The 26,749-nt window shown below is 49.0% G+C and overlaps 2 protein-coding genes across 8 annotated transcripts in view; one reads left to right on the top strand and one right to left on the bottom strand.

Moving 5' to 3' along the window:
- The window catches only part of SLC44A4 (solute carrier family 44 member 4), a 66,367-nt gene extending 64,988 nt beyond the window's left edge, over positions 1-1,379 (top strand). Inside the window, exon 22 of one of the 2 annotated variants that reach the window (XM_083491854.1) lies at positions 153-1,379. The gene's annotated coding sequence lies outside the window, so the exon portion shown is untranslated. Of the gene's footprint in view, positions 1-143 lie in introns of both variants that reach the window. The other variant, XM_083491855.1, reaches the window with a different exon arrangement.
- A 3,535-nt stretch (positions 1,380-4,914) lies between these two features.
- The window catches only part of LOC310701294 (uncharacterized protein), a 29,555-nt gene continuing 7,720 nt past the window's right edge, over positions 4,915-26,749 (bottom strand). For 3 of the 6 annotated variants that reach the window (XM_083491973.1, XM_083491972.1, XM_083491974.1), the window contains exons 3-11: positions 24,748-24,873; positions 21,702-21,800; positions 19,250-19,363; positions 17,402-17,539; positions 15,761-15,940; positions 14,417-14,593; positions 13,443-13,622; positions 9,580-9,664; positions 4,915-5,282 (exon numbers count right to left, since the gene is read on the bottom strand). In XM_083491973.1, the coding sequence (XP_083348099.1) occupies positions 5,251-5,282; positions 9,580-9,664; positions 13,443-13,622; positions 14,417-14,593; positions 15,761-15,940; positions 17,402-17,539; positions 19,250-19,363; positions 21,702-21,800; positions 24,748-24,873 (1,131 nt within the window). In that variant the 3' untranslated portion in view covers positions 4,915-5,250. Of the gene's footprint in view, positions 5,283-9,579; positions 9,665-11,532; positions 11,791-13,005; positions 13,623-14,416; positions 14,594-15,760; positions 15,941-17,401; positions 17,540-19,249; positions 19,364-21,701; positions 21,801-24,747; positions 24,874-26,749 lie in introns of those variants that run through there. The other 3 variants (XR_014522981.1, XR_014522982.1, XR_014522983.1) reach the window with 1 other exon arrangement.

The following is a 26,749-nucleotide window of genomic DNA, read 5'->3' as shown; positions in this document are numbered from 1 at the left end:
ACTCAGACGGAGCTTCGCCGACCTAGCTACTAGGCGTAGAGTTGCGCGCAGCAGCGTGAGAATGGAAACTGTAATTCAATAAAGACTTTTACTTAATGACCGCTGGCTAGCGTGATCCTCTGTGAGCTAGGATCTTCAAGCAGCTCTGACAGCGGGCTATGCAACTTCTCAGTAAACAGCATTTTCCAGGTCTGTGTGCCATTCTCTGAGTTAAATCGGGTGATCAGGAAGCACTCGGGAGAGCCTCTTCTAAAAGCCTATCACACAGAGAGGCAGTCAGCTTTAGCTGCCTACGGTGTGGTAAGCTCAGTGTTAGACTGTTCCCCCGGCTTTTGCAGTGAGGAGAAGTAGACAGTAAGGTGGCTGGAAGCTACAATTGATCACCTCCCCAACTGGTTACAACTACTCCATGGCAAACCTTTCAAACAGCTTATATAACTCCCATCTGCACAGCTGTCAGCCGTCCCTTATTTGGCGGGAAACTCCCTTATCCCAGCGCCGTGTCCCGCTGCGGTCCCTTATTGATGATGTCCCTTAAATTTCCCGGGTTTTGTGCTCACCCGGCTCAGGAGGAAAGCAGCGGCTCGGGGTCCTCCGCTGCGAGAGAGAGTGCGCACTGGCGCTGTCGTCCTGGCGCGAGGAGTTTCATCACCCGAGAGAGAAGGGGGGAGGGAGAGAGACTCTTGTCCACACCGCCCGCGAGCCCGGAGGTGGCAGCGGTGACGGCGGCTAAGGAGGCGGCCTGAGGGAGGAGGAAGAGGAGGGGATGGGGAGGGACGCAGAAGGGCGCCGCCGCAACCGCCTCATGTCGGATTGCCAGCATTTGTCAATCCTACCAATGTATGTACTCTTTACAATAGCAAAATCCCTTATTTTGGCTGCTGATCCCTTATTTTTGAGGCTGCTGGTCCCTTATTTTCAAATCTGTAAGTTGACCCATCTGCCACCCTGGTTTTTCAGGCCCAACTGTGCCAATTCCTGATTACGTCGTTCTCTTTCAGAATATCTTGACCTTTTTCTTTTTTGCTTTGGCATTGGCCGCACGTCCAACAAAGAGTGGTGCTTTCAAATCGAGTGAAACAAATGGGCTGAATCACACTTAGCTCTGCCTTGCACGGTAATCATTTTGTTGCCTAAGTGCCTTCATTGACAAACTGGGCTATCCTTTTCCCACTTAATTTCCCGGTGATTTTGTGCCAATTTATTGACTCCTAAACTATTTTGGCCCCGGTCCACTTCCTGTCAGCCATTCTGTTTGGCCGGGGAGTTTTTTATTCAAAATGCTAAAAATGTACTGTATATAGACTTTTTTTCTTTCTGTACAAAAATAATAATTTTATAGAAAGGATACAAATTTATTAAAGCTGATTTTAAGTAAACCGCATTGTCTCTCTTATTCATGTAAGCGAAGGATTATATTTGCTTATATTCTTCTTCTTCTTCGGCAATCACTCGTAGCCAAGTAAAATTGTCTTCCATTCATATGGTCTACGATACTGACTGCTTAATTGGCAAGTTGTTGAGGTTTTTTTTAACCCTGCTTTTCAGCCCAGTTCCCTTTTCAGGAGCTTGGAGGGCATCCTTGACATTGAATTTATTCCATGCACCCACCTGGAGAGTTTGCTTACAAAGGTATTTTCATGAGGTGGAATTCAATGGTGCGCTATTTCAATTGTTCCATCAGCGAAAGTGTTTCTGCTCGCCAGGTGGAATAATCTCCTTTCTCCTCCTGCCCCTGCTTGCTATTCTATGGGTTCTCCCACATACCCCAAGCCAATTTGGGGAGGGGAGAAAGCCCCGTTGTGGTAATGGGAGTTGTACTAGCTCCAGCTAGCACAACGATTTTGCTGTTTCTGTGGAACTGCATGTGCCACAAGAAGAGGGGTGTGATTGCCAGGGATATAGCTGTAGATGCAGCCTCTGAAACAAATCTGAGGTTCTCGTGCATGTATACGATATGATATACGATATCTTTATTGTCATTGTCCCATACAGAACAATGAAATTGAAAAACTACATAAAACATTCCAAAACCCCTAAAAACTCTGAAACCCCATTTTAAAATACACTATACTATACTATAAAATACACTATACTATAGAGACCCCTTATACTGCGTTTAGAACCAGAATTGCATTTGCATAGAAACTGTTTCTCGGGCGGCTAGTCCTGGCCTTTATAACCCCATACCTTCTTCCAGAAGGCAGAAGCTGAAAGAGATCATTTCCGGGGTGCGCACTATCCTGTGCTATCTCTGCCGCTTTCTTATGGCACCTGGCAGCATAGATATGATCTAAGGTGGGAAGAGTGCACCCAATTATTCTCTCTGCAGTCTTTACAACCCTGGACAGCATTGTTTTTCCCCTGGCTGTGCAGCTCCCAAACCACACAGACAGACCATAAGTTAATTCGCTCTCCACAGTGCAATGGTAAAATGCCATCAACAGGTCCTTTGAGAGATTGTTTTTCCGGAGGAGTCTTAGAAAAAATAACGTAGAAACTGTGGGGCAGGTGTCAGTTTCTGCATCGGATGCATGTGCGCCTGGAATTTCAGCAGGTGCAGAAACAGCCCCCTTTGCTGGTGTTAGATCATTTCCCTTATCTGTTCTAGCTGCTTTCTCTTACCACTCCCCTTACTGCAAGAAGAAATCCCTGCCCATCGAAGATGAACCTGTTGCATCAGGCCAGTGGCCCACTGAGCGCTTGGCAACACCAGAGTTTGCTACATGTTTCCCCATTTAATTCGCATAGTCCACATAACGTTTGCCCTTCAAATCCCCCCTGTAAAGTCTGGCTTACTTGATACAGTGATAATCCAATACGTTAGGGGAAGCTGGGCCATTTGGCATGGCAATACTGTTCTGGGGTGGGTGGATCAATTGTCGCTTTCTGCTGCTTTCCTTTCCATGCACATGAGCTCAAATACATCGTTCTTTTCCGGCTGTGTGTGTAACTATTTCTAGTGCGCTCCTGAATGGAGCGCGTTTCGTCTTCTTTCATTCCTTCAGATTTGCACAAAACCAGGAAACCACACAAGCAAATCTACACTTGCCCAACAGTACAGTGGTGCCCTGCAAGACGAATGCCTCGCAAGACGAAAAACCCGCCAGACGAAAGGGTTTTCCGTTTTTCGATATGCTTCGCAAGACGAATTTCCCTATGGGCTTGCTTCGCAAAATGAAAAAGTCTTGCGAGTCTTGTGATTTTTTTCGCTCCCCCCCCTTTTTCTAAGCCGCTAAGCCGCTAATAGCCTTTTAGCCGCTAAGCCGCTAAGCCTTTAATAGCCGCTAAACCGCTAATAGCGCTAATCTGCTAAGCCGCTAATAGGGTTGCTTCGCAAGACGAAAAAACCGCTAGACGAAGATACTCGCGGAACGGATTAATTTCGTCTTGCGAGGCACCACTGTATGTGTTTGCACACTTTTTGAGCAGGGATTTTGTGTGTGTGGAAAGTTCACACAGCAGTGGGGACAAATGCAAAAGGGAAAGCCTGCCAGGATGAGCAGGAAAGACTAAAGACCTACATTGGCTCCCAGTATGTCAAAGTGTTCTTGCTGACCTTTAAAGCCCTAAATGGCCTTGGACCAGTATACCTGAAGGAGCATCTCCACCCCTATCGTTCAGCCCGGACACTGAGGTCCAGCTCTGAGGGCTTCTGGCGTTTTCCTCACTGTGAGAAGCGAGGTTACAGGGAACCAGGCAGAGGGCCTTCTCATAGTGGCGCCCACCCTGTGGAATACCCTCCCATCAGATGTCAAGGAATAATAATAATTTTTATTTATATCCCGTCCACCTGGCTGAGCTTCCCCAGCCACTCTGGGCGGCTCCCAATCGAGTGTGAAAAACAATCCAGCATTAAATATTATAAACTTCCCTAAACAAGGCTGCCTTCAGATGTCTTCTAAAAGTCAGATGCTTGTTTATTTCCTTGACATCTGATGGGAGGGCATTCCACAGGGCGGGCACCACTACCGAGAAGGCCCTCTGTCTGGTTCCCTGTAACCAGAAAATAAACAACTATCTGACTTTTAGAAGACATCTGAAGACAGCCCTGTTTAGGGATGTTTTTAATGTTTGGTGTTTTATTGTGGTTTTAATATTCTGTTGGGAGCTGCCCAGAGTGGCTGGGGAATTATTATTATTATTAATAATACATTTATTATATTAATTATTAATGCTCTTCCCCCTACAGAAATTCAAATATGTGCTGGTGTGGAGAACTCCAGTTTAATATGAATGGGCTGGAAGGTGGATAAACAGCTATCGTATTTTTCGCTCTATAGGACACACTTTTCCCCCTCCAAAAATTAAGGGGAAATGTGTGTGCGTCCTATGGAGCGAATGCAGGCTCCCTGGCCTCAGCGATAGCAACGTGAAGCCTCCGAAGCCTGCGCTCCGGAGGCTTCGCGTTGCTTTCGCTGAAGCCAGGAGAGACTTGTCTTTGAGGCTGGCGGTGGAGGAAAGCAGCGGTTCCCCCCACTGCCAGCCCCACAAGCTCGGTCGAAAAGCCCACAGGAGCCGTGCGCTCTTTAAAGGGTGCGCGGCTCCTGTGGGCTTTTGCGGGAGATGGGGGAATTCCTCCACCTCCTGCCATAGCAGGGAGAAGGTCTGGGAGAAGAGAACAGGCTGCTGCTCCCAGAGCTGGGGGGGGGGGGGGAGAATCATATTTCCCCCCTTGATTTCCCCCTCTGAAAACTAGGTGCGCCCTATGGTCAGGTGCGCCCTATAGAGCAAAAAATACGGTAAATAATGCTCAAATGTGGACAAGCCTACAAACCAGCCTCCTTTTCTGGGAAGCATGTGAGCAGGATTAGAGCCTAGCTCTGCTCTCCCCTCCTGCAGGTTCCTGCAACTGGTATGCAGAAGCACTCACCCCTGCCAGCATCAGAACAAAAAGACTTCACAATGTGTTAGGATGACTTTTGTATTATTATTTCAGGCAGTGCATTCCTAAGAAACAGCTCCTGTTGCATGAAGCTTGTATTCCAGCATCCCCTACTATTTCCAATAACTTCACACCCAGATTAAAAAACGCAATCGCAATCAGTGTTCCCTACATTAGCTCCTCTTCCCCAGGAATGAAACAGAAGCTCACCGTGCAATACACCCTTTCTAAAAAAAACTGGGAACTCCCCCAGCCCCCGCAGTTTTATATCACTCTGTCCAGTGTTTCCGCTGATCAAGTATAATTTCATTTTGTCCAGCATCTCTTCAATTTCCGGAGTGCTTGAGGTCAGTCAGGGGCAAGGCTCAGAGAGCAGGCAGGAGAGTCTGGCCTGGAACTGGGAAGAAGCAAAACTGTCAGAGCTGTTTTTCTGCACAAGAGCACTCTTCCCCACCTGAAATTCCCAGCCACTAGTGTTCAGAACGGGGACGCGGGCGGCGCTGTGGGTAAAACCTCAGCGCCTAGGGCTTGCCGATTGCATGGTCGGCAGTTCGAATCCCCGCAGCGGGGTGAGCTCCCGTCTTTCAGTCCCAGCTCCTGCCAACCTAGCAGTTCAAAAGCACGTCAAAGTGCAAGTAGATAAATAGGTACCGCTTTATAGCAGGAAGGTAATCGGCATTTCCGTGTGCTGCGCTGGTGCTGGCTTGCCAGAGCAGCTTTGTCACGCTGGCCACGTGACCCGGAAGTGTCTCCGGACAGCGCTGGCCTCTTAAGTGAGATGGGCGCACAACCCTAGAGTTGGACACGACTGGCCCATACGGTCAGTGGTACCTTTACCTTTACCTTTACCTTTACCTTTACCTAGTGTTCAGAAGGATTACTGGTAGGGCCTCTTTTAAAGCCATCCCAAGTTGGTGGCCAGAGAACAACACAGTTTATCTATGCACTGTGTGAAAAAGCCCTTTCTTTTGGTTTTTGCCCTGAATTCCCCAACTTACTGGACGTACCCAAGTTCTCGTGTTCTGAGAAGCAGGCGCATCTCGATAGATCGCTGTTAATTCAGTGACAGCAAAAGCAAGAGCCACAACCTCTGGAAATATTTTAAGTCTGTGTGGCGTTTGCCCTCCTATGTGTGTGACATCATACTGGGTTCATAGGGAAAGGGTTAACTTATTGTAAAATGACTAACCAATGGGAACCCAGCGGGCAGAGTTATAAGATTTAAGCACAGAGGTTTTTAGAGAGTTAGAGTTGTTGAGAAGACAGTCTGGAGTTAGGAGAGACAGAGAAGAGAAGTTTGTGCGTTAAACAGTTGAGATAATCAGTCAGAAGATATTAGTTATAGGGAGGTATAGGCCAGTAAAGAAACAAAAGTTAAGATACTGACAGGAATATTATCTGAGAAACCATAAACTTGTTAATGTTTGTAAAATAAACTTGTTCACTTTTAACAACTGACTGGACTCAGTGTTTTACCAGAGAGTAACTGGTTGGTGGCAGCAGGGAAGCGAGCACAGTGGTGGCACAGGGATCAATAGACCGTTAAATGTCCGGGGACCCTGTGTGAACGCCACAGTCTGTTACCAATCTCTGAAGCTAAGAGTTCTGTCACACCTTTTAAAAAAAGATGGCACTGAAAGCTGCGATCCTGTACCTGCTTATCTAGGAGCATGCCTCAATGAGACTTACTTGTGAATAGAATCGTAGCGTTGGAAGGGACCCCAAGAGTCCTCTAGTCCAGCCCCCTACATCGCAGCAATCTCAGCTAAAACAGGTGGACATCCAACCTCTGCTAAAAACCACCAATGAACTCTGGATTCAAATTAAGTTATTTATAATAAGGTGACATTGAAAATCAGTGCGAAGTTAGTAAGCAGGCAGAGAAGCAGCCCGGTCTATGCACCCTGTACCAGGTATTATGGGTGTGCACACTCTGATCGGCTCATGTGATGCTTATGATCGGGTAGCCGGCAGGTGGCAGGTAGAAGAACAGGTCAGTGTTTGAGGACAAACATGGCAGAGGTGTTTGGGGAAGGGTGATTGCTCAGTGGTAAGCGAGTCTGCTTTGCACACTGAAGAGCCCAGGCCCAATCTTCAGCATCTCCAGGTAAGGCTGGGAAAGGCTCCCCCCATCTGAAAAAAATGGTGCTTCCCTGCCAGGCAGTGCAAACAGTACTGGGGTACATGGACCATCTGGTCTAACTAAGTATGCAAGGTACTTCCCTATGCTCCTTAAAGTGGCCTCCCTTCCGAGACTGCTGTGTATGCGCTATGTGGCCTGTGCCCTAAGGTAAAGGGACCCCTGACCGTTAGGTCCAGTCGCAGATGACTCTGGGGTTGCGCGCTCATCTCGCTTTACTGGGAGAGGGAGCCAACGTTTGTCCGCAGACAGCTTCTGGGTCATGTGGCCAGCATGACTAAGCCGCTTCTGGCGAACCAGAGCAGCACACAGAAACACTGTTTACCTTCCCACCGGAGTGGTACCTATTTATGTACTTGCACTTTGATATGCTTTCGAACTGCTAGGTTGGCAGGAGCAGGGACCGAGCAACGGGAGCTCACCCCATTGCGGGGATTTGAACCGCCGACCTTTTGATAGGCAAGCCCTAGGCTCTGGGGTTTAACCCACAGCGCCACCCGCGTCCCATAGGTAGCCTTCCCCAACTCTCAAGCAACACATGCAGGATGTGGGGTACATCCTGGTCAGAAAAAAGGTAAAGGTAAAAGGTAAAGGACCCTTGGACGGTTAAGTCCAGTCAAAGGCGACTATGGGGTTGAGACACTCATCTCACTTTCAGGCCAAGGGAGCCAGGGTTTGTCCACAGACAGCTTTCTGGGTCATGTGGCCAGCATGACTAAACCGCTTCTGGCGCAATGGGACACCGTGATGGAAACCAGAAACGCCATTTACCTTCCTGCCACAGTGGTACCTGTTTATCTACTTGCACTGGTGTGCTTTCAAACTGCTAGGTTGGCAGGAGCAGGGACCAAGCAACGGGAGCTCACCCCATCGCGGGGATTCGAACCGCCGACTTTCTGATCGGCAAGCCCAAGAGGCTCAGTGGTTTAGACCGCAGCATCTTGGTATTATTGCAAGTAGCATAATGCAGCTTCTCTGAATAAGGCACGCTTGCGGATGCTTCGGGCTCCCAATCAGTTGGAAGATGCTGGAGCAGATGGCAACACAGCTGTGCCTGCCAGGGCTGATGGGAGTTGTGGTCCAAAACATCTGGAGCAGGGCTGCAGCAGGTTGATGCAGCAGAATGTCTGCCCCCTCTCGCTTCTTTTGAACCTGCTCCACTGAGACTGAAGCTGGATGCATTTTTTCCTCCCTCCTGTCTCTACTGCTCTGTTACCTCTTCTGGTTTTGGGAAAGGGCCGTAGCTCTACACTAGAGTAGCCATGTTGCACACAGAAAGTCCCAGCTTCAATCTGTGGAATCCGCAAGTACGGCTTTGAGAGAATTTGGCAGTGTAGGCCAGTGTTTCCCAACCGGTGTTCCGTGGCACACTAGTGTGCCGCGAGACGTTGCCTGGTGTGCCGCGGGAAAAATTAAAAAATTTGAAAGATATCCGGAGAGGCGGCCTTCAGGCGAGTTTTAATTTTAATTTTCCTTCTCCCACTTAATGCCCCACGCTCGCCCGAGCAGCTTGCAGTCCTCGGTAACCACGGCAACCCGAGGGAGGGGAGGGAACAGGGAAGTCGAGGGCGGCGGCGAGCCGCGATGACGTCAGTGGGCCGCGCCGCCTTGCCCTGGCACGGTGTGAGAGCCCCGGCTAGTGGCGCGAGCTTCGGAATAAGTGGGATCCGCGTGCGCGAGACCGAGATCGCGGGTAAGGAGCTCAGCCCTGGGCAGGAGGAAGCGGGGCCGCGCGTGTGGGCCACATCCCCACAGAGAGCGAGCCTCCCCCGGCCCACCACTCCGGGCAGGTCCACTCGCATGAGGGGGCGGCGATGGCGACGGCCGGCAGCTTGCCTGCAATGCCATCCCTCGAGCAGGCAAGGAGCCCGAAGCCTACCAGATGCGAGTCCTCTTTCCCACCCTGCTCGGGAGTCCAGAGCACTTGGTCGCATTCAGGATCTAGAGTGGGGAAGCGGGGCTTGTGTCTGGGCTGGACACATTGGGCTGCCTGTGCCGCTCGACCTGCGGGGAGAAATCAGGGTGGGAGTCACGACCGTGAGGCAGGGCTGCCAGTGTGGCAGAAGAGGACACGGCCGTCGCACCTGTCCTTAGGTAGGAGCTTCTTCCGTGTCGACCTGCTGCCCTAAAGTCTTGGCTTTTTTCTTGGCTTTTTGGCGGTTGGCACAGAAGGAAGGCAAGGGGGAGGGGGAAAAATTGAAACTTACACTTTCGTGCGTCCCTCCCGACGTGACGCTGCGCGCTGACGTCACGGGGCTGTAATGGTGGTGTGCCTCGAGATTTTTTTCATGAAACAAGTGTGCCTTTGCCCAAAAAAGGTTGGGAAACACTGGTGTAGGCAATACTTGGGACTTGGGATAAAGTGATTGCCAGTGTTCAAATAAGAGTTTGGTGGAGGTTCGGTTGGTTTCTACACATTAAATTCTTTTGGGGGGTGTGTGGAGATCAGCTTGTGCATGTCAAGCAGCAAAACATCTTGCGCTGGCCTCGAGCTCTGCTATAAAAGAGCAGCACCTTCCCACCCTGACCCTCTGTGCCCCTCCCAGACACATACTTTCTCTCCCTGGCACCTTCTTCAGCCAGAGCTCCTGCAACCTCTGTAGGACCCGGTCCTTCTCCTCTGCCTCTCGCAAAGCTTCCTGCCGGGGATGAAATAATAATAATAATAATAATAATAATAATAATAATAATAATAATAATAATAATTTATTTGTACCCTGCCCATCTGGCTGGGTTTCCCCAGCCACTCTGGGTGGCTTCCAACAAAGATCAAAAATACACTAAGATGTCACACATTAAAAACTTCCTAAACAGGGCTGCCTTCAGATGTCTTCTAAAAGTCTGGTAGTTGTTTTTCTCTTTGACATCTGGTGGGAGGGCATTCCACAGGGCAGGCGCCACCACCGAGAAGGCCCTCTGCCTGCTTCCCTGTAGCTTTGCTTCTCGCAATGAGGGAACCGCCAGAAGAGATCGTGATGTCAGAAGCAGCTGTCAGACACATCATCACCGAGGACATGGGCATGTTTGGGGGAGTGTGCCCCACGGGCAGTGGCAGAGAACCCTCTCCGGCACCCGGGGCGGGACGCACCACCCAGTGACACACGCACAACGTCCGTATGGACTGTGCATGTGCAGCATCCCGTACGGAGTGCGCATGCACAGCAGCCCATACGGTTGCCGTGCGAGAGGCAGCCTGTACAGACAGTGCGCGAGAGCGGCAGCCCATATGGACGCCCTCTACAGCTAGGGGGAGGCAGGGACCATCTTGTCACACCCCCCCCCGAGTGGCATCCGGGGCGGACTGCCCCCTTCGCCCCCCACTTCGTACGCCCCTGCCCATGGGTGCCACCCCCTCCGGTCAGGACTCTTTCCCATCTCCAGATCAGCAACCCCCACCTCCAGGCAAGAGAAAATACACACACACACACTTTTCTCTGAGCCAAGGGATCTGGGTAAATGTCAGCTCCAGAAGAATTAATCTAAGCTCTGAAAAGCACAGAGAGTGGAAAGAGGAAGTGGGAAAGAGCGTCACCTCTTCCAACTTCCTCCTTCGGCTCTGTGTAGTTTTCAAGGAAGAAGGTGACCCTGCCTCACTGTGTCGTTTGCAAGGGGGCTCTGTGTGTGTGTGTGTGTGTGTGTGTGTGTGTGTGTGTGTGTGTGCAGGGGTGTCAACTTGAATAAAATATTTTTTTGGGGGGGGGAATAGTATGCCCTGCTCCACATAATAGATGAGAAGACACAGCACATTTAAATGACAATGCCCATGAATTGGGAGCGCGGGCAGGTGGGCTGCACCCCTCAAACATTTTATTGGGAGGGGGGAAGGGGACCTCAGCCCCTAGGAGTTGGTGTGTGTGTGTGTGGAATTATGGGCACAAATGGGTGCCACACTGGCACTCCCTGTAGCTGAACCTGCTCCATCAAAAAATTTAAGGTAAAGGTAAAGGACCCATGGACGGTTAAGTCCAGTCAAAGGCAACTATGGGGTTGCGGCGCTCTTCTTGCTTTCAGGCCGAGGGAGCCAGTGTTTGTCCGCAGACAGCTTTCCAGGTCATGTGGCCAGCATGAATAAACCGCTTCTGGCGCAACAGGGACACCATGACGGAAGCCAAAGTGCACGGAAAGGCCGTTTACCTTCCCGCCACAGTGGTACCTATTTATCTACTTGCACTGGTGTGCTTTCAAACTGCTAGGTTGGCAGGAGCTGGGACAGAGCAATGGGAGCTCACCCCGTAGCAGGAATTCGAACCGCCAACCTTCAGATCAGCAAGCCCAAGAGGCTCAGTGGTTTAGACCACAGCGCCACCTGTGTCCTGATGTCAAAAAGTGTAATCCCTATGTCAGCCACTAGATGCTAAGCAAGGAATTAAACCAAGCAAATACCATGTGGCGAAACAGCTTGCTAGATATCAGAGCAGAAGAAGAAAGCCAGCTTTGAGGACGGGCAGTAAATGTTAGGATGAGCTGAGCAATAAGAAAGAGATACTTATTGTTGTATTTACTCAGATTTCTTTTTTGTTTTTAAGCTTTGCTATTTTCTTTCTGCCACTGAAGCTGGAAAGATAACAATTAAAAGTCTGGTAAACAAAGGCAGACCAAGCCTGCAGGGAAGAGCTTTTCACAAACCTTGCTGATGAAATATTTAATTTGGATCTATTTTTAAAGTTGGGGGGCGGAAAAGGAAGGCTCCACTTGCCAGCTCCATTTAGTGGGGGAAATGCAACAGAAAGAAGCAGAGCGAGATAATAATGTAATACAGTGGTACCTCGCAAGACGAAAAACTCGCAAGACGAAAGAGTTTTTGGTTTTTTGAGTTGCTTCGCAAGACGAATTTCCCAATGGGCTTGCTTCGCAAGACGAAAACGTCTTGCAAGTTTGTTTCCTTTTTCTTAAAACCGTTAATACCCAGGGTGCGTTGCTTGAAGAGGTGCAGTTGCGACTTGACTTCGAGGAGCAACTCATAGCACGCGGTGTGGTAGCCTTTTTTGAGGTTTTTGAAGACTTTGGTGATTTTTGAAGCTTTTCCAAAACTTCTTTTGCAGCCATTTGGTAAGTTAAACTTTTAAAACTTTTTTGGGGGGTTTTGGATTTTGGGTTGGGGTGTTTGGAATTCAAGGACTTGGTGTTGGGGAGAGGGTTGCAAGAATCTGGAAGCCTGTGTGTCTTCTGGGAGGTTTGATGCTTTTGAATTTTTTTGATGTGAAGCACTGATTTTTTTGGGGGGGGGTTGCGAAGGTAGGAGCTGTGCTGCCATGGGGCCCAAGAAGACTGCTGCTGCAGAGGCCGGCGAGAGGAAGAAGGAGAAGGTTACGCTGGAAATGAAGGAGGAGGCGGAGAAGCACGACCACGAGCTGACCACCTGGTCGAACTGCAGGCAGAGGCTGCGCAGGAGCAGGCCTCGCTGGAAGAGGAGGAAGCAATTGAGGAACGGCTGTCCTCCAAAGAACTGAGGGACATTTGCCTGAAGTGGAAGGATGTGCAGGCTTTTGCACAGTGGCACCACCCTGACAAGGACCTGACACGTGACCTTGCGAACACTTTTGATACGAGGGTCATGTCGTCTTTCAGGGAGGTGCTGAAAAGGCGGATGAAGCAGCAGACCATGGACAGGTTCTTCAGCAAGAAGCAAAGAGTAGAAGAGGAACCTTCTTCGAGTGGTCCCCCAGAGTCTTAGAAAATGTATGTACACTTTGGTGATTTTTAAATGCTTTTCTGTCATGTTTAGAAACTTAAATTATTGTTCCTTCAATTTTTGAAATGCTCTTTACAGTATGTGTGACTTTAAAGAGCACTTAATAAACTCTTTTTGTACCAAATTTGGCTTTGTTTGGACTTTTTTTGACCATAGGAACGCATTAATTGATTTTCAATGCATTCCTATGGGAAACTGTGCTTTGCAAGACGAAAAATTTGCAAGACGAAAATACTCGCAGAACGAATTAATTTCGTCTTGTGAGGCACCACTGTAATGTAATAATACAGCACAGAAGGCAGAGGGCTGCATGTACATTTCCTATACAGTCATACCTCATGTTACATTTGCTTCATGTTACGTTCTTTCAGGTTATGTCCCACGGCAACCCGGAAGTACCGGAAAGGGTGACTTCTGGGTTTCGCCGCTCACGCATGCGCAGAAGCACAAAATGATGTCATGCGCAGAAGCATTGAATCACAACCCGCGCATGCACAGATGTGCCGATGCAGGTTGTGCTCTTTTCATGTTGTGAACTGGCCTCCGGAACGGATCCCGTTCGCAATCAGAGGTACCACTGTACACAAATTGTAGTCACAGGATTTTGAGGTTCTAAGGGAAAGTCTGGCAGGTCCACTCCAGCTCTTGACCTGCTTTTCCATATCTGGAGCATCCTAGCCTCTTCTTCTCCCAAGAGGCCTTTTTTGAAAACAAAAACTGCTCACCTCCAGGACCTGCTCCTTCACTGCCTCCATCCCCTGCAGCCGTGCAACTTCTGCACGATGCTCCTCCAAAGCTGCAGCACCCTGGGTGAGCTCTGCCTCTGCCTGCGTCAGGCGCCTGCGCAGCTTCTCTGCTTCCTGCGCCCGTTCTCGGGCATCCTGCAAATGGCGGCGCAGCTGCTCCTGCAACGAGATGGAGAAGATTGAGAATCCCGGCCTTTCCGTTATTGTCACCTGGCTGACATAGGACAAACTTCAGGCTTGTGGGATCTGCTTTGTTGGTTGGCTTGCGACAACCCTAAGGCCTACTAACGAACCTGACTCAGGTGCAAAAGAGTAGGCAGGAGAGGGGGAAAAGTAAAGGTAAAGGGACCCCTGACCATTAGGTCCAGTCGTGGCCGACTCTGGGGTTGCGGCACTCATCTCGCTTTACTGGCCGAGGGAGCTGGCGTACAGCTTCTGGGTCATGTGGCCAGCATGACTAAGCCGCTTCTGGCGAACCAGAGCAGCGCACGGAAACGCCGTTTACCTCCCCACCAGAGTGGTACCTATTTATCTACTTGCACTTTGACGTTCTTTTGAACTGCTAGGTTGGCAGGAGTAGGGACCGAGCAACGGGAGCTCACCCCGTCGTGGGGATTCAAACCACCGACCTTCTGAACGGCAAGTCTAGGCTCTGTGGTTTAACCCACAGCGCCACCCGCGTCCCTTGGGGTATAGATAATAAATTGTTGTTGTTGTTGTTGTTGTTGTTGTTGTTGTTGTTGTTGTTGTTGTTGTTGTTATCTTTCCCCCCTCCGTTTTGCTTTCTACTAGCTTGGTATGTTATTTATTTTTGTTGCGAATTACTTTTGAATTTATTGTTTTACAAAAGTTCCTCAAGTGAGTAATAAGTTGAATGAATAAATAATATATATATATTCTGGAGATACTTAAGATCCCACAGAGTGCCCCTTTGTGCTCCTTCTCATTCCTACCTGCAGCTCCTGTTCCGTGGCAGAAGCCGCGTTTTCCACAGCTTCCAGGCGCCTCTGCCACTGGGCTCTGATCTCCTCCTGTTCAGCCAAAGACCGGGCCAGCAAGTCTTCCTTCTCCTGGATCCTCTGGAGCAGCCCTGGGGCAAAGTCGGGGCTGCCGAGGGAATTGGCGAGCGCCTTGGGTGGAGAAATAATGATAATAATAATAATAATAATAATAATAATAATAATAATAATTTTATTTATATCCCGCCCTCCCCAGCCGAAGCCGGGCTCAGAGCGGCTAACAAAAGTAAAATGATAAAACATTCTATAATCATTTCATTATAAAATTAATTCAAATCAGATAAATGGCAACCATTGGGCTAGAGGTCTGTGAGGATTGCCAAAGGAGGGGGTCAGGCTGTGCCTTGCCAAAGGCCTGGTGGAACAGCTCTGTCTTGCAGGCCCAGCGGAAAGATGTCAAGTCCCGCAGGGCCCTAGTCTCTTGTGACAGAGCGTTCCACCAGATCGGGGCCACAGCCGAAAAAGAGGGGAAATTTTTTTGGTTTTTCTTTTGCAGGAATAGAGCTTATGGACCTCAATTAAAGGTAAAGGGATCCCTGACCATTAGGTCCTGTCATGGCCGACTCTGGGGTTACGGCGCTCATCTTGCTTTACGGGCCGAGGGAGCCGGTGTACAGCTTCCGGGTCATGTGGCCAGCATGACTAAGCTGCTTCTGGCAAACCAGAGCCCAGTCCATGCACTCTGTACCACTCTGATCAGCTCCGATTGGCATACTCCAATCGGCTCATGTGACGCTTATGATCAGGTAGTCGGCAGGTGTCAGGTAGAACGACAGGTCAGGCCAAGGGAGCCGGCTTTTGTCTGCAGACAGCTTCTGGGTCATGTGGCCAGCATGACTAAGCCACTTCTGGCGAATAAGAGCAGCGCACGGAAACACCGTTTACCTTCCCACCGGGGTACCTATTTATCTACTTGCACTTTGACGTGCTTTCGAACTGCTAGGTTGGCAGGAGCAGGGACCAAACAACGGGAGCTCTCCCCGTCGTGGGGATTCGAACCGCCGACCTTCTGATCGGCAAGTCCTAGGCTCTGTGGTTTAACCCACAGTGCCACATGGACCTCAACTATGGGAGGGTAAATTTGAGTTGAACATTGAGAGAAAGGTTTTGGGTCCCCTCCAGACCTCTGTTCCATTTCATTTGTGATGGTTGGTGCTCACGATGGTATCAGGGAGATCGCACATTTGCATCGCACGTGTTAAATATCAAAAATCCTGTGGCGTTCTAGCATTGCCAAGGAGGAGACACCATAAGGACTAGAAACCTAGGAGTAGCTACCTCCACATCCTTGGTGCTGCTGGCGAGCGCTTCCTGGAGGGCTTTGATTAAGGCTTCCTTCTCCTTCAGGGCCAGGAGCAAAGTTTGGTCCCGCTGCTGCCAGGATCCGCGGGTCGAGGCAGAGAGAGATTCCAGCCGCTGGATCTCCCGATCTTTCTGATGCAGGACCTCGCGCAAAGCCTGGGGGAAGAGGGGCAATTGCCAAGGGTAGACAAGACAAACCCCCAGAACAGGAGAAAGCAATGTTATTTTCACGGATCCTCCTTTGTCCTCGCACAAACAACTGTTACAGATAGGTAGCCGTGTTGGTCTGCCATAGTCAAAACAAAAAAATTCCTTCCAGTAGCACCTTATAGAAGGATCTGGCAACTTCTGTTTCAGTGTATCTGAAGAAGTGTGCTTGCACACGAAAGCTCATACAAAGAACTAACTTAGTTGGTCTTTAAGGTGCTACTGGAAGGAATTTTTTTGTTTTGACAAACAACTGTGTCATCGGAGGTGCCGTCTGTTAGCAACCATAGAATCCTGACTGCTAAACCTGTTATGTACTGAAGTTCTCACCCTGGGCCAGCAGGGGGATACTGTAGATAGTTATGCAAATGAAGGATTGAAAGTGACGTTCAGTGATTGGATAGTTTTAGAAAGTTGTTACAGTTACGTTGTACTGGAGCTCTATATAAGCAGGCTGGCTGAACCCTTCAGTTCAGTTCTGTTCTAGCCTCTGAATAAACAAGAGCTGTTTGAAGAATCACTGTGTCGTCTGATATGTTCACCCACAACTTAACAAAACCCAGCAAACTTTTTGTATCCGGGATCGTCTGTCTAACCCTGCAAGAATCCAAATTAATTACCCCCAGCAAACAATTGCCTATTTAAAAAAAAAAAAATGTTTGCAAATGTCACGTGATTTTCTAAAAAAAAAATTACATACTAGAAGGAAAGATGTGAAAAGCAAACGAGACGAAGTGAGAACACAAGTTAGTGAAATGGGCTGCATTTCCCATGATGCCGCGCTGCTCCCCACATCCTTCTTAAAACACAAAGCAAAGGCCTACCCTACATTTATCTGAAATGTCAGGTCAATGTGCCTTTGCAGCCAAGAGGGCTAGAAACTTAGTTCTTGGTTGTTCATTTGCTGAAACACAAAAGTCCCAAGCTATCAGGGTTTATCCAGAATTCCATTCGGAAAGAAACGTGGCCCAAAATTTAAAAAAGACACCAGGTAGGCCCCACAAATACAGTGGTACCTCGGGTTAAGTACTTAATTGGTTCCGGAGGTCCGTACTTAACCTGAAACTGTTCTTAACCTGAAGCACCACTTTAGCTAATGGGGCCTCCCGCTGCCACTGCGCGATTTCTGTTCTCATCCTAAAGCAAAGTTCTTAACCTGAAGCACTATTTCTGGGTTAGCGGAGCCTGTAACCTGAAGCGTATGTAACCTGAAGCGTATGTAACCTGAGGTACCACTGTATATATATGCATACAGATATATATTTAAAATCACCAGCCTTGACCACAGGAGAGGCCAGGACTCAAATTAGTTTTCCCACTGTGTTGAATTACAAATAACTTCCCACCATATTGTCCTTAGTTTTGGGCCCCTCCTCCCTCGATCACAGTACCCCCTCTCTCCGTTCATACATGCAAGGTCTCCTCTCCTGTGCGGAGGGCAGCGCCAAGTCTTGCCAGGTCGGCGTCTTTGTCCTTCAGCGCCTCTTGAAGGTGCCTCACCTCACGGTGCACAGACTCCAATGCCAGGAAGTGACCGGACAAGGTCTTCTGTCAGGGCAAAGAGAAGGAGACAAAATGAAGACTCCCAAGGAGCTGCCTTACTCTGAATCAAACCAATGCCTTACATATGGGATGGGAAGAAGGCAGATCAGGATCTATTCCCTGTCTGTGGAATGCTCTCCCCAGGCAAGTTCGCCTGGCGCCTTCATTACACACCTTCAAGCGCCAGGCAAAAACGTTCCTTTTTAACCAGGCCTTCGGTTGATCTGTTTGACATCCTATATACAGTGGTACCCCAGGTTAAGTACTTAATTCGTTCCGGAGGTCTGTACTTAACCTGAAACTGTTCTTAACCTGAAGCACCACTTTAGCTAATGGGGCCTCCTGCTGCCGCTGCGCCGCCGGAGCACGATTTCTGTTCTCATCCTGAAGCAAAGTTCTTAACCTGAAGCACTATTTCTGGGTTAGCGGAGTCTGTAACCGGAAGCATATGTAACCTGAGGTACCACTGTGCAGTCATACCTCATGTTGCATCCGCTTCAGGTTGCGTTTTTTCAGGTTGCAGACTGCCAAAACCCGGAAGTACCGGAACTAAATCGCGCTTTGCACATGCACAGAAGCGCCGAATCGCAATCCGCACGCGCGTAGACGCGGCTTGCGAATGTGCAACCTGCACAGATCATGTCCACAACCCAAGCTTCCACTGTATACCATTTTTAAATGTGGCTCTTTTCGGGGGGGGGGTGCTATTGGGTTATTCTGAATATATATGTTGTGATCTTTTCTATGAACCACCCAGAGACCTCCAGGTATAAAGGTAAAGATACCCCTGACTAATAGGCCCAGTCATGGACAACTCTGGGGTTGCGCGCTCATCTCACTCTATAGGCCGAAGGATCCAGCGCTTGTCCACCGACAGCTTCCGGGTCATGTGGCCTGCATGACTAAGCCGCTTCTGGCGAACCAGAGCAGTGCATGGAAACGCCGTTTACCTTCCCGCCAGAGCGGTACCTATTTATCTACTTGCACTTTGATGTGCTTTCGAACTGCTAGGTTGGCAGGAGCAGGGACCGAGGAACGGGAGCTCACCACGTCATGGGGATTCGAACAGCCGACCTTCTGATCGGCAAATCTTCGGCTCTGTGGTTTAACCCACCGTGCCACCCGCTTCCTCCGGGTATAGGGTGGTATATAAACTCAATTAACAACAACAACAACAACAACTATTGGTAGATCCCCGGAGGACTGGCAATAGATCAGCAAGGAGTTTTGATTCCCAAGTTCCAAAGCAGCAAAAACCATGTCATACTGATCCATACATTTAAAGCAGGTTAAACAGAAATTTAATCCTGGAACAATCCTGGAATGAACTGTCGTTTGTTTAGGGTGCTGGGAATTATTTCTCTGTGAGGGGGTAACTGCAGTACCCAAGATTCTTTGAGTGAAGCCAAGTGTGTTACATGTGCTTTGAATAGATGGTGGGGTTGTGGCCTAACAAATTTATTACGGTGCAAGCTTTCATGGTTCGCATGTGCATTTAAAACACTCTCACGCCACTTTAACAGTCACTACTTTCCCCCAAAGAGTCCTGGGAGATGTAGCTGGTTAATGGTGCTCACCGCATAGACCTCCAATCCCAAGCACCCTTAAAACTAAAGTTCCCAGGATTCTCCATGGCTGTTAAAGCGGAAATTGGATGTGTGGATCGGGATCCTCAGTGATCAGGGTCCTATTTCTGGCTCCATGCACTCCCGTTACCTCTAAGGCCTGGTCTCTCTCCTTCAGGCGATGGGCCATTTTTTTTATCTGGGCTTCCAGCATGGAGGGCTTGACCCCCGGAGGGCCAAGAGACTGCAAGAGGAGAAGACAGTCCTGTGGAAGAGAAAGAGGATGACAGAGAGAACGAGAGAGAGAGAGCTTTATAAAATTATTTTATTTTTAATCTTCAATTTTATACATTTCAATAACTTTGCAATCATTTTAACTTCTATGCTGCTTTTTATTTTATTTTATTTATGCTTTTCAGGTTTATACATTTCTCTAATGTTACAATCATTTTAATATTTCAAAGCTCGACTTCCTTCTCCCTCTTTCTGGGGTTCCTTAAAACTATTTTTAATATTTTCTGCATATCCAAATTAACTTCATTTGCTCATTTATTCATCTACTTTAAATATATACTCTTATAAAACTGCAGGTTATTACAATAATCCTGCCGACACTCTTATTTGTTTACAGTTTGTTTGTAAATATTCAATAAACCATTTCCATTCTTTTATAAAAAGTTTGCTATCTTGATTTCTTATTTTTTCAGTAAGTTTTGCCATTTCTGCATATTCCACAAGTTTTCGTATCCATTCTTCTTTTGCTGGGACTTCTTTCCATTTTGGGGCAAGTAACATTCTTGCCGCTGTAGTCACATACATGAATAAATTTCTATACAGTCTGGGTAGTTGTGTCCCTATACAGTGGTACCTCGGGTTACATACGCTTCAGGTTACAGACTCCGCTAACCCAGAAATATTACCTCAGGTTAAGAACTTTGCTTCAGGATGAGAACAGAAATTGCGTGGCGGCAGCAGGAGGCCCCATTAGCTAAAGTGGCGCTTCAGGTTAAGAACAGTTTCAGGTTAAGAACAGACCTCTGAAACGAATTAAGTACTTAACCTGAGGTACCACTGTAATTCCCAAAAGGAAGGCTTCTGGGTTGTTGTTTGTTTACAAATGTCATTTTAAACATCTTTTTCAATTCATTATATATCATTTCCCAGTAAGCTTTAACCTTACTACAAAAGCCACCATGTCCTGCCCATTGCCATTTGAGGTATTGGAAGGGGAGAGGTGCCTATGCCTCAGTTACCTTTGGGGAAAAAATAGTTTCTGAAATCTTAACCCATCCTTATTCCAGGGAGCTCAAAGCAGCACACAAAATTATGCACATTTTAATCCTCACAACAACCCTGTGAGGTAGGTTAGGCCGAGAGCACACCACTGGCTCAGGCAAGCTCAGCAAGCGTCACGGCAGGGGGAGAATTTGAACCGGGGCAACTTTGGTTCTCAAAACAGGCAGAAATCCAGCTTCTGAAGCTCTTCCAAGACTCAGTCCCTCTCTATTCTCAATTTGGCATGCAAGAGTCCTTATAAAAGGTCAATGAGACATTCCAGCAAGGGGGAAAATCACTCAAGGGAGATCAGGGCTGGGGAGGAGCATTGGTCTGAGGAGAGTCCTGAGGGCCACTCAGAGAAGAATGGAGGGCCACTTAAGTTCCTCACTGCTACTTCAAAAGTTCATGCCAAAAAAACCCCACCTCTCTCCCACAACTCAAGAAGAACAAGGTGAAGCAACTTTGGTGTGTGTGTGTGTGTGTGTGTGTGTGTGTGTGTATGCCACTGAAACAGCACATCAGCGCAAAAATGCCTCAGAGACTAAAAAGGTCTTTGCCATAAAAATGGAATGTTCCACAAATACAGGACTAATCCCCTCAAAAGCCCTGTTCTTGCACTGCTGTCCTTTGAATGTCTCTAGAGGGCGGCACCCAAAGAAAGGTATCAGTAAAAAAGGTAAAGGACCCCTGGACGGTTAAGTCCAGTCAAAGGCGACTATGGGGTTGTGGCGCTCATCTTGCTTTCAGGCCTAGGGAGCAGGCATTTGTCCACAGACAGTTTTCCTGGTCATGTGGCCAGCAGGACTAAATCACTTCTGGCACAACGGGACACAGTGACGGAAGCCAGAGCGCACGGAAACACCATTTACCTTCCTGCTGCAGTGGTACCTATTTATCTACCTGTACTGGTGTGCTTTTGAACTGCTAGGTTGGCAGGAGCTGGGACAGAGCAACAGCAGCTCACTCCGTCGCAGGGATTCGAACCGCCGACCTTCCGAGAGCTCAAGAAGCTCAGTAGTTTAGACCACAGGGCCACTCAGAGAAAGCTAGCAGAGAACCACCAATAGAGTCTGAGGAGACCCATGCAGGAAAAGGTATTAGGGGTTGTGACAAAAAAACAGCAGTCCCAGTCAGGTTCCCCATTCTGCGTAAGAATAGCCCTGCAGGATTAGGCCCAGCCAGTTTCCTGTTCTCACTGTGGCTGACCGGATACCTCCATGGGAAGCCTGCACCTCCGATTCATCCTTTTCACTCGTTTGAGAGATTCGGATGGGCCACTCTATCACAGCATGGGATGCCAAGGTTTTTTTCCCCTCTCTCCTCACCTGTAAGGCCTTTTCCTTGCTCTGCAGACACCTTGCCAGCCGCTGAATCAGCCGCTCTTGGCTACTGGCAGCCTTCACCTCCGGTGAAATCCCAGCCTCCTAATATTGGGGAACAAAACAAAACAGTTTTGGACAAATTCTGAGGTAGGCCCAAGAGGGCAGGGAAGGGAGCAAAAAGGAAACAGTGACCAGGTCCTAACATCAAGAGGCAGTGCTAAACCAAGACTTGGCAACCTGCTTTTCACCAAGTCAGAACTGAGTGCTTTTCACCAAGTCTATTCAACTCAGTACTGTCAACTCTGACCGGCAGCAGTTGTCCAGTTTTTCAGGCAGCAGCTTTGCCCAGCCTGACCTGGAAACACCAGGGACTGGGGCCTTCGTAATGCAATGCAGATGCTCCATCACTGAGCTACTACGATCAGACATTTTGCTACCCAAGGGAAAATAAAAAGAAGGTGATCCCCACCCACTTTCCCATATGCCAGCCAGGCTGGCAGTACATTCTTTCTTCAACACTAGAGATGGGGCAGAGCCCTTCACTGCCTCCACCAGACACAGGAGCAATGGCCTAGCTTAGGGGGCATGCAGAACTCTGCCCTCCAATATCAAACCACCACTTGCTCAGGGCTGTCCTGAGAAGAGAACTCCGTAATAGTTGTTATAATAGGTAAAGGTAAAATGGTAAAGGACTCCTGGACGGTTAAATCCAGTCAAAGGAGACTATGGGGTTGTGGTGCTCATCTCACTTTCAGGCCAAGGGAACTGGTGTTTGTCCACAGACAGCTTTCTGGGTCATGTGGCCAGCATGACTAAACTGCTTCTGGCGCAACAGGACACCATGATGGAAACCAGAGCGCAAGGAAACGCCGCTTACCTTCCCGCCACAGTGGTACCTATTTATCTACTTGAAATGGCGTGCTTTCAAACTGCTAGGTTGGCAGGATCTGGGACAGAGCAACGGGAGCTCACCCCGTCGTGGGATTCGAACCGCCAACCTTCCGACCGGCAAGCCCAAGAGGCTCAGTAGTTTAGACCACAGCGCCATCCACGTCCCTGCAGTTGTTACAATAATATTTCTTTGGAGGGGTTGGGATCCGTCTGTCTCAAGAGACAATGGAGTGCGCCTCCAGGGGTGAATTCAAACCGCTGGAGAATCACAGCGCCTGCTGTGGCTGCAGAGACTGGTAATATGTAACTGCTGCCTCATGTGTTGTTTTTGCAGCACCCAAGTCACCTCCCCAGGGTGCAAGGCTGGGCCACGTCTCTGGAGGTCCTTGGCTGCCCAGATGACAAGACCCTCTTCTCGACTTCTCTGATGCGATCAAAAGGAAAGCAGAACAAGATGTTTGACACCAGCTTGGCTTCAGGAGTTGCTGGAAGGAGGCGTTCAAAGCAACACCCAAACATCTTAGGGATTCCTCTCTGGAATCCTTTTTATTATTCCTTATTATAGCCTTATTATTATTATTATAGCGTTTTTATTATTCCTTATTATAGCCTTTTTATTATTCAATTATATCCCACCCTTCTTCCCAAAGGTGCCCAGCGCAGTTGACACCCCCTTAGTTGGTAAGAGAATGTTACAAGCGCCATAGCTCAGTGGTGGAACATCTGCTTTGCATGAACAAGGTCCCAGGTTCAAGCCCCGGCGTCTCCAGGCAGCCTGGGAGAGGTTCCTGTCTAACAAATAATAATTAATAATAATAATTTATTTTTTATACCCCACCCATCTGGCTGGGTTTCCCCAGCCACTCTGGGCAGCTTCCAATAAAACACTAAAATACAATAACCTATTAAACGTTAAAAGCTTCCCTAAACAGGGCTGCCTTCAGATGTCTTCTAAAAGTTTGGTAGTTATTTTTCTCTTTGACATCTGGTGGGAGGGTGTTCCACAGGGCGGGTGCCACTACCGAGAAGACCCTCTGCTTGGTTCCCTGTAACTTCGCTTCTCGCAGGGAGGGAACTGCCAAAAGGCCCTCGGAGGAGGACCTCAGTGTCCGGGCTGAATGATGGAGACGCTCCTTCAGGTATACTGGGCTGAGGCCGTTTAGGGCTTTAAAGGTCAACACCGACACTTTGAACTGTGCTCGGAAATGTACTGGGAGCCAATGTAGGTCTTTCAGGACCAGTGTTATATGGTCTCGGTGGCCGCTCTCAGTCACCAGTCTAGCTGCTGCATTCTGGATTAGTTGTAGTTTCCGGGTCACCTTCAAAGGTAGCCCCACATAGAGCGCATTGCAGTAGTCCAAGCGAGAAGTAACTAGAGCATGCACCACTCTGGCGAGACAGTCTCTGGGCATGTAGGGTCTCAGCCTGCGTACCAGATAGAGCTGATAAGGAGCTGCCCTGGACACAGAATTGACCTGCGCCTCCATGGACAGCTATGAGTCCAGAATGACCCCCAGGCTGCGCACCTGGTCCTTCAGGGGCACAGTTACCCCATTCAGGAGCAGGGAGTCCTCCACACCTGCCCACCTCCTGTCCCCCCAAAACAGTACTTCTGTCTTGTTAGGATTCAACCTCAGTCTGTTAGCCGCCATCCATCCTCCAACCACCTCCAGACACTCACACAGGACCTTCACTGCCTTCACTGGTTCTGATTTGAAAGAGAGGTAGAGCTGGGTATCATCCGCATACTGATGAACACCCAGCCCAAACCCCCTGATGATCTCTCCCAGCGGCTGCATGTAGCTGTTGAAAAGCATGGGGGAGAGGACGGAACCCTGAGGCACCCCACAAGTGAGAGTCCAGGGGTCTGAACACTCATCCCCCACCACCACTTTCTGGACACGGCCCTGGAGGAAGGAGCGGAACCACTGTATAACAGGGCCCCCAGCTCCCAGCTCTTCTAGGCGGTCCTACAGGGACAACAACAGCTAACAAAAGCAGCTGCCGGCCAGTGCAGACAATCCTGAGCTAGATGATGCCAAGGTCTGACTTGACAGAAGGCTCCAGAGCTCCCTATGCGCAGCTTGCAATTTGGGAGCGAAGCAAAGGCCCCCCTGGCCAGCTTGCCCTCCCCTGCCCCAAAACAAAATGGCTCTACCGGCTTCACGTCCTCTCCCAGCTTCTCCTGAAAGCTCCTGAGTTCTTCTTCGGCAGCCTCAAGGCGCTGCTTCAGGTTCTCATATGCCCCTTGGACATCCTGGCGCAGCATCTGCTGAGCCTGGAACTAAGGGAAAGAAAACAGGGTTAGACCGGGAGGATTCCTGGGTGGCAAGATCTATGCGGGTGAGAGGGCTTGCCAGGCCTCACCCAGCGGTGTGCCTCCTACTTAGGGTCCCATGGGGCAAGGGAGGAATAAAACCACAAGTTTCGGGGCCAGAATCAAGCAGACAGGCTGCTTTTGTGTTGGATACTCTCGCCGCATTTTCCCACCAGAAACCGCCTCTTAACTTCTAGGCTCCTCCAAGGAGTTGAAGGCAGCGTGCATTGCTCTTCCCGTCTCCATTTGAACCACACAAGAACCCTGGCAAGGTTGGTTCGGCGGAGAGGAAGCATCTGGCCCAAGGTCAGCCGTGGCTGGATGGGAATTTGGACCTAGCATACACCATGGTTTGCTTCAACAGTTCCTGGGTTATCTCAGAAACGAGCAGACAAAGTATGGTTTATTTCATGGGTAGGCAAACTAAGGCCCGGGGGCAGGATCCGGCCCAATCGCCTCCTAAATCCAGCCCGTGGACAGTCCGGGAATCAGCGTGTTTTTACATGAGGAGAATGTGTGCTTTTATTTAAAATGCATCTCTGGGTTATTTGTGGCGCCTGCCTGGTGTTTTTAGATGAGTAGAATGTGTGCTTTTACAGTGGTACCTCGGGTTACATACGCTTCAGGTTACAGACTCCGCTAACCCAGAAATAGTACCTCGGGTTAAGAACTTTGCTTCAGGATGAGAACAGAAATTGTGTGGCGGCAGCAGGAGGCCCCATTAGCTAAAGTGGTGCTTCAGGTTAAGAACAGTTTCAGGTTAAGAATTGGCTTCCAGAACGAATTAAGTACTTAACCCGAGGTACCACTGGATTTAAAACACATCTCTGAGTTATTTGTGGGGCATAGGAATTCATTCATTTTAAAACATATATAATATATAGTCTGGCGCCCCACAAGGTCTGAGGGAGAGTAGACCGGCCCTCTGCTGGAAGTTTGCTGACCCCTGGTTTATTTCCTTTTGTTTTGTTTTCCCCTCAGCTGGTTCTACCTCTTTAGTTTGGTGGATGTTTAGGCGGTTCATGCGCCAATAACAAACTACAGCTGCATGTTGTGGTTTCTGGTATCAAACAAACCATGGTTAAATCTGACGTCCATACACACAACACTTGGGCTAAACAAACCATGGCTTATGCCATAGTCTGGCTGGATGCAGAGGAATGCTGGGAGGTACCAGTTGGGAGACCCCCAAGGGAAGAAGTCTTAGAGCCCAGGGAGAGGTGGTGGGATGATGAAGAGTGGTCAGAGCAAGAAGAGGGAGCAGACTAGGAAGAGGAGGGTTGGAAGCTGAAAAGGCAACAGGGTTTAGTGAGCAGGGAGAGTCTGTAGCAGAGAGCAGTCCGGAAGCAGAAGCGGAATCAGAAGAGGAGGCAAGAGGCAGAGATGAGGCAGGCTGGTGAAGAGTCCAGGAGGTCTCCCCGCTCCTGCTGTGACAAGGTCCTCTCCCTACAGTCTCCCAGGACCCGAAGAGGTATGAAGAGAGAGGAGCACAGACAGGGAAGACGGCAGAGTCTCAGATTGCTTGGGAAGGACCCAGGAGAGAAGGAAACTTAAGCAGCTGTGGGAAGGCGGGAATATCTAATCTTGGCCTCATGGGGCCAAGATCTACCAAGAAGAATTGCTGCGCTCATTAGGCCTGGCTCCCCTGAGCAGGCCTTCTTTCTTTTAATAAAGAGTTAACTTCATGTACTCAGTGTGATTTTTTGCGGCCTGGCTCCCTGACAGCTTAGCTCAGAAATATGCTACACCATTAAAGCAGTTTTGCTGCATGGATCCTTGAGCAGGAGTGATTTAAGCATAGATCCTCAGAGAAGACCTCACCTGCTTGCCTCTTTCTGCCTCT

This window comes from Podarcis liolepis, assembly GCF_965112155.1.
Source record: "Podarcis liolepis genome assembly, chromosome: 2".
In the NCBI taxonomy this organism is placed as follows: domain Eukaryota; kingdom Metazoa; phylum Chordata; class Lepidosauria; order Squamata; family Lacertidae; genus Podarcis; species Podarcis liolepis.
The sequence above is the reverse complement of the archived record's forward strand: the minus strand, read 5'-3'. Positions and strand labels throughout refer to the sequence as shown.